This window comes from Liolophura sinensis, chromosome 6 (assembly GCF_032854445.1).
Source record: "Liolophura sinensis isolate JHLJ2023 chromosome 6, CUHK_Ljap_v2, whole genome shotgun sequence".
Lineage (NCBI taxonomy): Eukaryota > Metazoa > Mollusca > Polyplacophora > Chitonida > Chitonidae > Liolophura > Liolophura sinensis.
Genome location: NC_088300.1, coordinates 30,489,527 through 30,503,920, shown reverse-complemented (window position 1 = coordinate 30,503,920; position 14,394 = coordinate 30,489,527). Strand labels below are relative to the sequence as shown.

Here is a 14,394-nt window from a genome sequence, read left to right as displayed (position 1 = left end):
TTTTACCTGGTTCATTTGGGAAACTGACTCATATGGTAGATATAAATTTGTTGATGTCTCTGATTTTAATGATTTTTCAGGGCAAGTAGTGTCTCGGTGTGCCTTTACAATGGTTAAGATTACCTCGCAGGTATTCTGTTTAAGAAAAAATTTGAGTGTGTATTTGTTATATACATTAGTCATTAGTGTTTTACGCTGCACACAACAATATTTTGAATGTATGAGGACCGGTTTATTTGTAGAGGAAAACTGGGCGGAGCCTAAATGATTCCACCACAGCATGGCAGGAAGCTGACAATCTTTGTCATTGTTTACATCCGACTTCGTTGATCAGAGGGTTGGTGGCTTCCAGCCAATCACACCTTAACTATTAAAAGTTAGTTTGGACCCGGATTACAAAAGTTGGTCCAACACATGTTTAATTTATTATATGTAACTTTGCCCTAGTACGCGTTACTCCAACAATTACATTTGTTTTGTCATATTTTATTGTTGTATGTATTATATAGTTTCGATATCTCACGTTGTACCATTTTGCTTGCAAAACAGAATTTATTACTCTTTGCTACGATATTTTGGTTATCTTATTGTCGTAAATAAGTTTGTCAGAGATCTTTATCCTGGAATTAAGTTTCATATTTTGTTTGTTGAAGGGAATTGGGCTGAGGTCAAGGCTGAGGTCTTGACCGTCATACTGTCTGGGCTGATTCGTTGTGTACACGCTTCGATGGCCTAATGGTTAGAGCATTCACATTGAAATTGGAAGACCTAAGATCAAACTGGGGTCAAGTCATGCTAAAGACTTAAAAACGGTACTTGTTGGTGCCCCAGCACTGAGCACTGCCCCTTGTCAGTATAATGTGACTGGGTGGGTTGTCATGTCTGGTATCTTCGGAATAATACTGCAGTGGCGGCAGCACGTTTGCAGCGTGGACTCGTCCTTCTACTAGGAAACACAGAATATATACACACACCGAATGACTTCTCGTCGTCATATAACTGAAAAACTGTTAGGTATGATGTAAAACACTAAGCATGCTTACAGACATCTTTGGTGGTGAAGCGGATCATTGCCTTGTGGTTAAAGGTACTTGCCTTTCAAGCCGTGGTGACAATATATGGTCGGTAAGGCTCGTGAGGTCGTTAGTGATGTACAGTATAGCGTGCGTTGAAGACAACCTGTGAACACTAGTACATGTTAATAGCGGATTAGTTGAAATGACTGGATAATCCATTCTAGGATCGCAGTCGACTACACAGCGAAGTTCTATTCACGTTGTCATTTGTGTATTGGGACAAGTGACAAAACTTGGGATATTGGTACGTACCGTGCCTGTTGTGTAACTGAATGTGATCATTATTGCGTGACGTAGTTATAGAGCAAAATGTATGTATACTTGGGATTTTATATCGTATTTAGCTATTTTTCAGGCATATGACGACAAACAGCTTCCGGCGCTAAAGTATCACGCCAAATACACCTAATATGACCTCCCACCTAATCACATTATACTGTCACTGGGCCAACCACTCTTCTAACCTTCCAGTTCTGAGCGCCAAAGGAGAAAGCAACAAGTTCCATTTTAAAATTAAAGTGTGACCAGATCTCCCGATTTCGAGGCGGCCACCGAAGCGGACCTAAATCAAAATAAACAGGTAGAAGAGATACAAGAGTTATTTTCACAACAATTTTATTTGGCAGAAGGTGAAACTGGGAAATCCTTGATTATCAACCTCCAGTTTTTGTGGACAGCGTCTTCCGAATGATTCAAGGTAGACTGAAAACAAAGTCTTATAACGACTGAATGATACATCACCATGAAAAATGGACAGACATTATTTTTGCTGTGGCACGTTTATTTGTGTGACACGTCTGATTATATAGGCCGCACTTAAGGTGACAAACCGGCCCCGATAGCACAGTTGGTAGAGCTTTCGGTTTGGGAGCGGTAGATCCAGGGTCAATCCTGGGTCGAGTCACACCTAAGTCCTTATTAGAGGAAGTTGTTTGGCGTTCAGCATGAAGGGGATGGTGCAACGACTGGTTGACACGGCTCGGGCGGGGTGGCTTACATGCCTTGGGTAAGGCGTTTCAGTGAAGCATCACTATATAAAAGAGCGGTGGAAACCTGTCCTGCAACAAGGCGGCACATTACATGTACTCTAAGGATGAATTCGTCGTCATATGTCTTGGGTACGATGTTAAACCCCAAGCGCTCACTCACTTAAGGTGATATTCTGCTGAAAAATTAATTTTAACTGGCGAGCTATATAGCACAGCCCAAACCTGCAGAATGAATGTGATTAGGTGATATTGCCACTGCATTATGGTTGTATATATGAACTGTGTTTGCTGTTGCTATATCATCTTGTGACAGAAACCGGAAATTCAATTAGAACGACCTTGTTCAGCAAAACATCCACGTGTGTTTAACTTCAAACTGAAAAATCCGTTGAGGTAAGGCTTGTCTGCGGGCAAGCCCTGTCCATCGTATGTAATCCAAATATTTAATTTCAATGACGTTTTAATATAGACCCCCACCCTCCCGCAAATGCATATATAAGAAAATAAAAATCTTCATACTCAATCTGAAAACTCTATCAGAGCATTGATTGATTCATTAGCGTTTCAAATAATTCTGTGTTGACGAATTTTCCACTTATTTAACGGCAATTAGGTCTACCGGCCTCTTCAGGTATATGACGGATCTCTGACTTTACGACCGCGACTAAAACAGCGTGCGCTGGGTCAGAACGCGACATCATAGGCAACGGACCTATAATTATTGCAGCGAGATAGTGGTTGAACTGCATGATATGAAGATGTATGGCTGCTTTTGGTTTCAGGACAGGCGAATTGGCTAATGTAAGGATATCCCTTTGCGAAAACGTATAAAAAAGGGAAAAAAGAAAGATCGTTGTGGATATTCAAAGACACCGGCTCCTGTCACCAGGCAATATATTGTAGTAGCATTGGCAGTACAGTTTTACCAGTCACGAGAATATGGCTTACTTACACAACGCTGTGCGAAGACAAACGAGCAACTGTACAAAAAGTGACATGAAGTATCCAGTTATTGAATGGTTGCCGTGAACGCTGAGAACGTTCGTGGATTTCAGTAGGAAGAAAGTGTGTGAATCGCCAACGCTTCGGGGTAACTAGTACGTATAACCGAGTCCATGACACAATTTAATGTCCATGTCAGAGCTGTGAAGTATGGCGAATCGGGATTTCGCGTGTGAAAGTTGTTATATATTCATGAAGTCCAAACATGGTAATAACACGTGTCGTAGACCTATGTATCTTTGGGTGCTATTATACAGAGAATATATTAGTTGAAATTGTAGCCAGGTATGTGGTGGGAGATATCCTTGCTCGAATTAGGTACAGGACTGGTTTTTCACGTATTATCACGTGCAACTGCAATATTCCAACATACACTGTGAGCGAGATTTTCCGAGTCACGTGGTCTGTTTGGCCCAACAAAGTAGCGCACCTCGTTAAATTCTTTATATGCCTTGACGTGAAACCGATTTGAGCTGGATTCGAATGAAAGCGGATTTATTATTGCTCATGAGTTCGATACTGCATGGCTTTTTTGCCGATCTGAGAATGTATGGTACAGGGACAGCACTGGCAGGTCCCTACTTGATCTGGCACATCACTTTTACAAGCTGTTCGGACAGCAGTAATGGGTTCGTGTATTAGGTGAAAAATCGTCGGTGACATCGGCCAACCACAGTTGGTGTTAGGGTGTATACCAATGAAGACAATATTTATGCTGACGCCCTATGAAAATATCAGGTTCTTATGTAGAGACATATGTTTGTTGTGAAAAGGTCAGTTCTGGACATGTATGCACTTTCCTGAAAAATATTAGGGCAAACTGCCAGTCCTGAGCTTTGTGGATGAAGGATAACAAACTGGTAACCAAGATACGATTCATATATCTTTGTCAGAACAAGTGATCATAACACAGAAGGCCTTTAACTAATCCGCCATTACCCTCAGCCCCTCTAGAAATCGAGAGACCTTGAGTCAAATCCGGGTGCGGTTATACCAAAGACTTTAAAAATGATACTGATTTCTACTCCGCGTGTCGCTCAGCACTGAGAGGTTAGAGCAAAGAAACAGAACTGGATGATCCGCTGTAAGTACAATTTGACTGGATGGAGTGTCATGTCTGCCATGATACTACAGTGACGACAACACTTTGACGGCGTGCCCTCGTGTAAAAAGACAGAGTATATGACTCCTCGTCATTGTTTATGTCGCCACGATATGGCTGAAATATTGCGATGTGGCGTTAAGCCATAATCATTCATTCATTGTTTATGTGACTGAAAAATTGCTCAGTAGGACGTAATACCCGACACACACAGACATACGGTACAAATACGCATACAAAGCTTCCAGGGTGACACGTCATGAAGGTTTCTGTCCAGAACTTCATCCGCGATTGATGTATGAGGGTCCCGTTTTATCCTGACACCGCAGACCAAACCCGAGTTAATGTCGTTTGGAGAACTGTCCTTATTATAAGTGAGGCAAAGTAAAACTTGTAATATCAACGACAGTCCCTACAAAATAAATACTAAACTTCGTTTCGGCATAGGTCCAACCCAGCGTCAAATAATAAAACGTACTTGTGAAGCAGGACAAAGTCACTAATACGGATTTGGTATACATGTCGCATGAATCCTCTTTGGCTGTCCAAGGCACCATCCCTGGGAGAAAAGGCGTCTATAATTGCCTACACACAAAGCTGTTAATCCATGAAAACGTGTTCTGACTTTCAACAGACGATTAATACTCTGTCTGGGAGAGGACCAGTTTAGGGATAAATGGGACCGCACCAGCTGACTCTGGTCCCAACTGTCTGTGGCTAGGCTTGGTTTATAACAAGGCGCAACGCCTCACAAGAAGTTAAAGCAAACTAAACAATTGTCAAAATGACACTTGCTGGTTAGCACGTAAAGCTCTGTACTTACATGGTTGAAAACACATTCAGCTTCGTCCATTAATTACCAGATCATGATCAGGGACCCTTGCTTAAGAAAATGTTCAACCCCTGTTGAAGTAAAGAAGATTTATTTCATTGGGACACTTTTGCGCATATTCTACTCGCCATTTGATGTATTTCACACCTTTGTAATATTACAGTTCCAAGGTATTATCTCTCTAAATTGATAGAATATCACGTATTTAAAGAGCATTTTATGTTAAGCGGCAGCATTTGTAGCCGGCATACTTTTTTGAGATAACAAATAAAACGAATTAAAGAAACTGAATTTCTCAGCGCTACTGACGCCTTTTCAACCTCATGCTCATTTATACTTAAACAATGAAGTACAAGTATAGTCTTTCTGCTATCAAGTCACCTTTTAACTAGCAAAAATAAACATCACTAATGATGTTCACAAATTAGCAGAGGTCATTAAAGAGATTCGCTTCATCAACAATCAAGAATAGTTATTTACACACAATGCAACAGATAAGACATAATCGAATCTGAATAGGGGCAAATTTGCAGTGGGAGTTTCTGGAAAGCATAAGATCTACCGCAAGCCACTGAATATTAAAATGTAAATTACTCTATGCTAAGGAGCAGACGATGGAAGGGCGACTATTGAATTTGTTCACTGATCACATGCACCTCTGTGGTTTATTCTTTACAAGGACAGAAACAAATGAGACCCACGAAACAATAATACCACATATAAAGTATTAAAAATGGTACCACATGTATGTGGACATCTCTGTTGCACAGCACAACTTTGTAATAAATTTCTGTTTCACAAGAAATCGTATAAAATACTTATCACCTTGAACCTATGTACAAACTCCTTTGAATATTAAACCTAGCAATATTACAATTTTACACAGTACTAACAAATAGAAGATTCAAAAAAACTTGGTGTCAAGTCAACTTATTTCAATAAGGGTCATAAATGTAAAACAAAGTGCTTATTGAAACAATTACTTCAATAGGGGCACCACTAATGAAAAACTATTTCAATAGGGGTTGCAGTTGCAACCATCATTGAAATATTTTTTCATTAGGGGTTGCAACTGCAACCCCTGGTGAAGTTATTGTTTCAATAGGCGTAATTTATTTAAATAGGGGTTGCCACAATTCCTGTCATTCTCCGATTTCCTGTCATTCTCCGATAAAAATGGTCTCATTTGTACAGAAAGGACAACAGTTGGACATATAGTGGACGATTTATGTAATAATGGTAGACGGTACGTTTCTTTTTAGTTCGAGTATTTTGCTTTGTTAGCCTATAGACCAAATCAACATGATAAAGTGATCTATCATTTGCAAGGCTATTGTTTTAATAACTGCTATTTGCTCATCCGGTCAATTCAACATTTCTCAAAGAAAATTAAGACCGATCAAGACAGACTGACTGAGTGCTTGGGGTATAACGTCGTACTTAACAATTTTTCAGCCATATGACGACGAAGGAATACTTAGAGTGCAGTGCATCCTTGTTGCAGAACGGATTTCCACCGTTCTTTTATCTAGTGCTGCTGCTGATACAACTTCCTCTTTTAAGGTCTTAGGATCTACCGCTCTCGAAGCGGACGCTCTACCAATTGTGCTATCGGGGCCGGTGAAGACAGATTGATTCTAAACGTTTAACTGAAGGTGATACATATATGCCATGACTCGGCGTGCTGTTAACGCTGAAAAATGGGGCATCAGATTCTACTTATTGGACTTGGTCGCATATGGAAAGTCAAACAAGTGCATAAGCTACAGTCGACCTCACTCACTAATTGGTGAAAACGTAATTCGACTGGTACAAAAACATTGTGTGTCCAACTGGTCGTGAAGAGGATAACTCCAATTAAGTGAAGTTAACTGACAGAAGGATGGATTTTGCCGGTTAAGGGTGCAGCTGGGATTGGAATATCAACGAGGAAGTCAATAAAATTCAAGTGATATATTCATTCAGTCATTCAGATGAACAAAACAATTGATCTGTATCTTCAGTTAACACGTTAGCGTTGTGTGATACCCTGGGAAATTCACTTTGTGAGACAGATTCGTTTTTTCGTAGTTTTATTCAGTTAACGGCGCGACGTGATTACTAATGTTTGTGATCAATGCGTTTTGGTGATATCCTGTCCACCAGCGATATCTGGTAAAGGTGAAGTTCAAGAATTACTTTTGACATAAATCATTGTATACTAGCTAACTTCAGACAGAATTCTTGTCATTGCAATTAACATCATTAATTTTCTTTCACCTAATTCTCAGTAAGCCATTATGATAAGGGAGTATGTAATTTGCTACTATTTAAGCATCTACATGATCAGTCAGAATAAAACCCTAACGCAGGTTAATTCTCATGAGGATGTATTTCCCTGGCTGTACATATGACTATTATCCAAGTATCACACTGTTGTCGCTGCTCTAATTTTACTCTCTATGCTATAAGACTTTAACATTGGTTTGACAAGCCCAATGACAAGCCCAGGTCCACAACAAGCTTAGGGAGTATAGGTAAATGGATCTTCATAACATCCAGATGTTACAATAAATGTCTGTTCCCCAATGGCAATCTCTCAAGCATACAAAACTTTTATGCCAGAAGCTCTATTGCTCGTAGTTTCGTAAATACTAGCAGCCTAATCCTCTTCATTCGGAAGGCATGAGGAAGTCTCCAGTATCGAGAATATCCCTTCACCAGAATCTCTGTTTTGTAAAACCCAAACTCTTTCTGCACGTGCACCGATAATCGTCTCTGTTCTTGGCATACTTTCCCCGACGTCAAAGCAATGCTCGGAGAGGCAAGGGATAGTTTCTTGACCACATGCCAATGTTCTAGGACAGAGAATGTACATCACCTCGCCACAGATTTGCTGAACAGGTGAATTATAAATGCAGCTTTATTGGCTGTTTTCGCCCTACAGTGGGATCGTGAGTTCGCATCCAGCTCTTACTGCAGCGGCTGTCCTTAAGTCCGGAGGTTTGTCAGATACCTAGCGGATATCGGTGGTTTACTCCGGGCACTTTGGAATTCTCAGCCCATAAACCTGACCACCGTCGTTATAAGTGAACTTCTTGAGTATGTCCTTATTTATTATGGTGGGAGGAAACTCACGACCATCCACAGACTGCTGGAGGACTTTCCCGCGTACGGCATGAGCGCCCAGCTAGCGTGACCCCCTCAGCCACGGAGGCCACGAGTATCGCTTTAAAAATTAAAAAAAACCAACTTAATCTAGCCTAAGCTTTCCTTCTAATGTTGCAGTAGGTCCAATAAATAATTACCAAAAACGAAGTAACAAAGAATCTGCTCTAATTATACACTGTCGAAAGGTTTTCAAACTTTAGAGTCAGCCATCAGGAATATCATATCAAAGTCATATATCAACCCCGATCAAAGAGATGAAAACTTTCACAGCAGTATTTTGAAAATTTGTATTTAATTCAACATGAATTTTTCCTAAACTATATTAGAAGAGCTTAAATCTTTACAGAAATACATACGGAACTCGACAGTACAATATGGTCCTACACTTTACACTACACAAAGGTCTCAGCAAGTATTCAACCCAAACAAATAACTCGTCAATATTTCGATCTTATTCTTACAGTAATAAGTTTACACAAAAAGCAATAAGTAGTTTCTCATTACCTACAAGCAGTTCTACGTACATTCCCACAGTTACAAAAGGTTTAATGTCATGTCTAGTTTAAAGTCATTATAATTTGCAAAATCTGCCGACAGGAAATCAACATAAGGATTTTAATGTAAAAACAGTATCATAAGGAAGATAACAAGATTGTGATAAATGGCCGATTTCGAAAAAAAGTTATAGACAGATTAATGGCGTAACTTTGCAATCATTTCGAAGCGTTTGGGCATTCTAGTTATGCCAATGACAGGCGTCAAATCCGGTTCACCAGCGCCATCTGGTAGCCGAAGTTCAAAACGCTGCAAGATGGCGGAAAAGAAAAGATACAATTCCATCCTGGCTAACGACTCTCCCAAGCATACCCGCCGGCCTGTGGAAGACAACAATGATATGGTCAGCATGGTTTAGACGAGTTTGGTTTTTCTCTGACGCAGTGAAAAAGTTTAAACTTTAGTAACTTTAGTGTTCGGACTTTGAATGGTAATGTGCACAGACGAGGTTAATATTTTTGAACGGTATTTATTTGGGCGTTGCTTAAGTAAAATAAAAAGATCCATTAGTTTTGCTCTCATCCATTATTTTTGTCTCCGGTACAACACCTTTTGGGACGGCAGAAAATATAATATGTGCTATGTTCACTTTATTTGTTGCGGACAAAATGAAGGCCAGATGAATGGCTGACTTTGAACAAAGATCTAACCTGCTGAAAACGGGATAAAAGATTCAGGTTTCCGAAAATGTCCCCAATCGTCCAAAAATCTGTCAGGGTTGAAAATATCAGGGTGTTTCCAGTAGTTCCTATCGTGAAGAGCGCAATGAAAACACGGCATCACGGTTGTTCCCTTAGGAATGTTGTACCCATGGAAGGTTAAGTCTCGGACAGTCGCATGGCCCGCCATGGCTATATCTGTATACCTCAACACCTCCATCATTGTGGCTTCGGTGAAAGGTAAATGCTGTCGATCGGCCAAAGAAGGCAGACGACCGCCCACCACAGAGTCTATCTCCCGTCTCACACGACCTTGGACATCCGGGTATTTCAGCATCAGAAGTGCCGCCCAGCGGATAACTGTCGAAGTGGATTCAGTTCCGGCCGCAAACAAGTCACTTATCACAGCACCGAGCTGGTCCTCTGGCGGAATCAGAGGAAGAATAAGGAAAGAAAGACAGAAAGATCGATAAGATTTTCAAAATATGTGCGTCAAACAGGGTTAGAATAGACACCCCTTCCCCCACGCCCCAAAAATTGCCTGAATGTTTCAAGTTAATTATTCTCCGCGGACATATCAAAACTAGGTGTTAGAATGACTATTCATAAAAAAGCGAATGCATTTAAATTCGGATACTATTTCGCCTTTGAGGTCACGACCAGTTTGTTCTACTTTCCATCTACATATTTGTGCACGATACGAGGTTTTATCCAGTGAAAACAGAGGACAATACCTGAAGATCAAGTCTTAATTTCGCGATTTAGCTAGTATGTCGTTATATAGTAATGCAAAAATATAAAATCAACAGAAACTTACAGAAAAGTAAACACGGTAGTCTAGCGCGAATGTAGCTCGAGGACCTTGTTCTAACCTATCTAAATGAAAATTTAGAATTGACAAGCCATCTGTCGAAAAACATGAGATTACTCATCTAGACATAAATATGCACGTTGCCCATGTGTTAACTTTACTCCCATTACTGAAGGGCACAGTAGCGTTATATACTCTTCACATCAGCTTACCAGATAACGTTGTCTCAGGATCGTGTTGTTGTCGTTCTCTCGCTTCCCTCATATACGCATCGATGAAATCTCTTCGATTGTTGGGATCAAAGGATTCCTTGTGAGCCTGGATCAAGTTGGTGATAAAACTTTTCAGTATATGCTTGTTTTCTTCTAGCCTCTTCATGTGGAACAGATCTCCGGGGAGTAAGTAAGAAAACGGAATCAGTAAACCCAAGATGGCTGTCTCCGTCAACCTGAAATTCTCGTCCAACATGTCCACGTAGGTTTTAAACTCGTTGTCGTCATGCTCGAATCGGGTACCGAACACAACAGAGCAGATGACGTTGGAGACCGAGATGTGGATGAGGTCGTGAAGGTCAAATGGTTGACCTTGAAGGTCACTGATGCGATTCACCAAAACCTCTACTTCCTCCTGGATCTTCACCTGGAGGTCGTGTTTCCCAAAGCCAAAATCTTTTAGCGCCTGAATCGAGAATCTTCTCTGTTCTTGCCATACTTTACCGGACGTGAACAAAATACCTGGTAAAGTAACGAAAAAGTTCAAGTAAAAAGTAAATGGGTATAAAAAGGGTACTTGTTACTGCCTCGCTTGGCGCTCAACACTGAAAGGTTTGAGCTAGGAAACAGGACTGGTTGGCTCTGTGTCAGTATAATGCCACTGTGACTTGGTGGGGTGTAATGTCTGGTGTCTGCGGCATGATACCTCACTGGCGGCGTGGACTCACCGTGCCACGAGGACGCACAGCGTATGTTCACACACCTCATGACTCTTCGTCGTATGATTCAAAATTGTTAAGTACGACGTAAAACCAAAAGCATGCCTATATATAGTAAAGTTCAAAAAAAAAAAAAAAAGAAAAAACAACTAATGTAGCTGGAGTTGATTAATCTTGTTGTGCAGTTGTCAGAATTACTCCTTGTGTTGTTATGACTAAGATACGGAGCACGGCATCTCAGAGATATTTATACTCCACCATAACATAACTAATAGTTGCGTCTGTCGTTTCAGGCTTCAGTCGTCAAGCACACCCCGCTATTTTATTCACAACAATCAGAGTGAAATCTTCAACCTCAATAGACAGCAAAAAAAAAAAAACACCCCCCCCCCCCTAAAAAAAAACAACAAAAAACCAAGAACTAACTGAGCCATGAATCATCCTATACAGTGTTCATTATTACATTGTGTTATTAATTAACCAGTGTTGTCTGGGTCACAATGACATGATCTTATTTGTGTAAAGAGGCTGTGTTTTGTACCACGTCAAGGTAAAACTTCGGTATTTGCACCAAGTATTGTCTGCATATTATCATTATTATTGATAAAATGTATATGATATGTCAATTATATTCCTTCTCGTGCCTCTCCCTGGGTTTATATAGCTTCATGTACAAGTACATTCAGTGTGGGACAAGGCTATATAGTTGATGAACGCTATTCATTTTGGGAAACAGCTCATGTTATATGGCCTAACGGGAACAACAAACTTGAAGAAATCGTGTCTCTTTCTGAATGAACTCAAATCATGCTTTAGAAGATGCTTTAGATTAACAGTTTATATTTAAATGTGTCGCTTTCTAGAGGTTTAAATTCCCATCAAGACCATTGAATAATGCACAGTTATACACCGTGGATTTAATGTTTTCAACGATAAGAATTAAGCTGATCTGACAACCGCATGTACCACATACATATCCTGCTAGAATGCCTGAAGCGCTGGCTTACGGCAATTTTTGATGTTGTTTGCAATTGTAACAGCAGGAAGCATGTTAATGACAAGGTGGTTTGTGTAGTAACTGGCATATCATCTTTCTCATACGATATACCACAGTTCCGTTTCCACTTGAGGCATAATACCTGCTTTTCATAACAACAACATGTACTTTGTTTGTACAAGTAAATTTGTGTACAGTGAACACCAGAATGATCTATGCAAACTTGTTGTATCAAATTATAAGGTGTAATAATATAGAGACCTATGTCAGAGCTACAAATTGAGCCCTGAGCGTTATAACTGGAAGACAATTAAGCAGAAATATGGAACTGTCAATCATGCCAACCATACCATATAGGCCAGCTAACGACTTCGAGAGAGCGTTATTACTCATGCGCAGAAAGGGTCATTTATGGGGCAACCAAGAGCACGTGATGATTTGTGCCTATGCTTCAACATTGCATATTTGGTCCACAACCCAGGATTTAGCATATATATATATATTTTTAAGTTTTTATCTTTAAACTGTGATCGGTGTCACAAAAGATTGCGTGATTATTGTTGAATTGTGTCAGTGCGTCATCATAGGACATGTGCTGTTCTTTATCCAAGCTAAATCGCAGATTTTTCAGACATTTGCATTCGACCCCGCCATTTCATGTATCGGGAGGAATTTGCCAGGAACAATAGGCGTCAAGTATCAACGCTTTATCAGGATCAGTTTGTTACAAAATGCTAAGTAGAATGTCGAAACAGTAATAAACGTCACAGGTGATAAAATATGCATAAACAAACATTTGGACTTCACAGATATAGAGAAAAAAACTACAGCGCAGAGAACAAAACTAAAGCAGTGAAGTAAGTGTGCTAGTTAGCAAATGGTCACAGATAACAGTTGGGGTGTTATTCCCACTGTTCATGTAGGTCTACATGCTTGAAAAGTAGCAACGTATACATCCCCTAGCACCATGTCTTTGGCAGAATTAGGTTAAAAATGCAGTGATGTTTGGTGCAAGACTATAAAAACTCAAAATGCTGTGTTATCATCATAATTAATACACAGTCACATTTAAAAAAAGCCATGGGTCTTGGGGATACTTAGTCCACCAGTAGAGTCCTGATTTGTGTAGGAATACAACATAAAAGACTACACAGCAGGGAGAGTAAAGTGTAACAGTTGGTAAATAATGGCACGTATTACTGGTGAATTTCGATCACTTGTCAATTTACCGCACATAGGGTTTTATTCCAACTGTTCAGGTATATGCTTAATAAAGTATCAACGCATACGCGCCTCGTACCCCCTCCCCCTTCCCCCAGGCCACACAAAACAGCATTTTTGATTTCATGATTTAACTGCCAGTTATTTGATTTCTAACGTATACAGACGTAGTTAATCGATACCTTTTCCCTCCGCCTCCTGCACCAGTTTCAATGACTGGGGCCGGTCAACAAAGTCGTCTCCCCTTGTTACAAGGACTTCCTTCACGTTCTCGTAGCCGTGGACGTACACGCTGGGGTGTTTACCAATGTACAGTGTGTACACATCTCCGTACTTCTCTCGGAGGGCTTCCAGACTTTTCCGCGAGTCCGCCCCACCCAGAGACAGGAGATTGCCAAAGATCGGTAGGGGCCAGGGGCCCGGGGGCAGATTCCCGGCCGGGCGACGGAGAGTTCGCCAGACGAGCAGGAAAGCTATAACGAAGATGAGCACCGTCGTGAGGTTTGCAGAAAGAATGTCCAGTATCATAGTGAAGTTTCTTGAACCTTACTACCGTGGCGAAGGTGGAACTCTCGCAGAAACGCAGGGCTTATATTGATAAACCCAATGATGTTGAACGCCTGGAGATATGTAGCGTATATAGCAACTATACAACGAAGAACAGGACCCTATCGTTTGACAGAAAACTCGCCATGCATCCGTCACATACACTGGCGACTGTATATGCGTTTCAAACTTACCTTCAATATGTGAGTGTTAAAGTAGGTCACCACGACCTACTTAACAGCGGGAACAATGGAGGACTACTGCTTGGAGACGAAATCCGTATCGCACTTGTTTGATCATTAGGACATTATTTGCATTACTACATATCTGACATGCGCACGACGGTCAGAGAGTAAATGCAAGTATTCAAAATACAATGAGACAATAAAGAATAAAACGAATTGCGTTTATCTGTATACACAAAGTAAATTGGCGAGTCGAGGTCTCAAGAGCATGGCAGTCAAGAAAGTTACTCAGGCATGTACTTGACGACATTAAATTTCCAAGTCTCTGAGAGATTTTC

At 40.6% G+C, this 14,394-nt stretch overlaps 1 protein-coding gene across 1 annotated transcript; it reads right to left on the bottom strand.

Annotated features, from left to right (window-relative positions):
• Window positions 1–8,424: 8,424 nt before the first annotated feature.
• On the bottom strand, window positions 8,425–14,172 carry LOC135468424 (cytochrome P450 2F2-like). Its single transcript, XM_064746681.1, has 4 exons — window positions 13,508–14,172; window positions 10,389–10,910; window positions 9,357–9,788; window positions 8,425–9,026 (listed from the first exon to the last, which is right to left on the bottom strand). The coding sequence occupies exons 1-4, from the start codon at window positions 13,851–13,853 to the stop codon at window positions 8,845–8,847; spliced, it is 1,482 nt and encodes a 493-aa protein (XP_064602751.1). The 5' UTR covers window positions 13,854–14,172; the 3' UTR covers window positions 8,425–8,844.
• Between the last annotated feature and the right edge of the window lie 222 nt (window positions 14,173–14,394).

Excerpts from the sequence above, each read along its gene's own strand:
- LOC135468424 (XM_064746681.1), bottom strand. The coding sequence starts at position 13,853 with ATGATACTGGACATTCTTTCTGCAAACCTCACGACGGTGCTCATCTTC. Across the intron at positions 9,789-10,388 it reads TCCTGAGACAACGTTATCTG|AGGACCAGCTCGGTGCTGTG; the intron begins GTAAGCTGATGT and ends TGATTCCGCCAG. Across the intron at positions 9,027-9,356 it reads TTTTATCCCGTTTTCAGCAG|GCCGGCGGGTATGCTTGGGA; the intron begins GTTAGATCTTTG and ends TGTCTTCCACAG.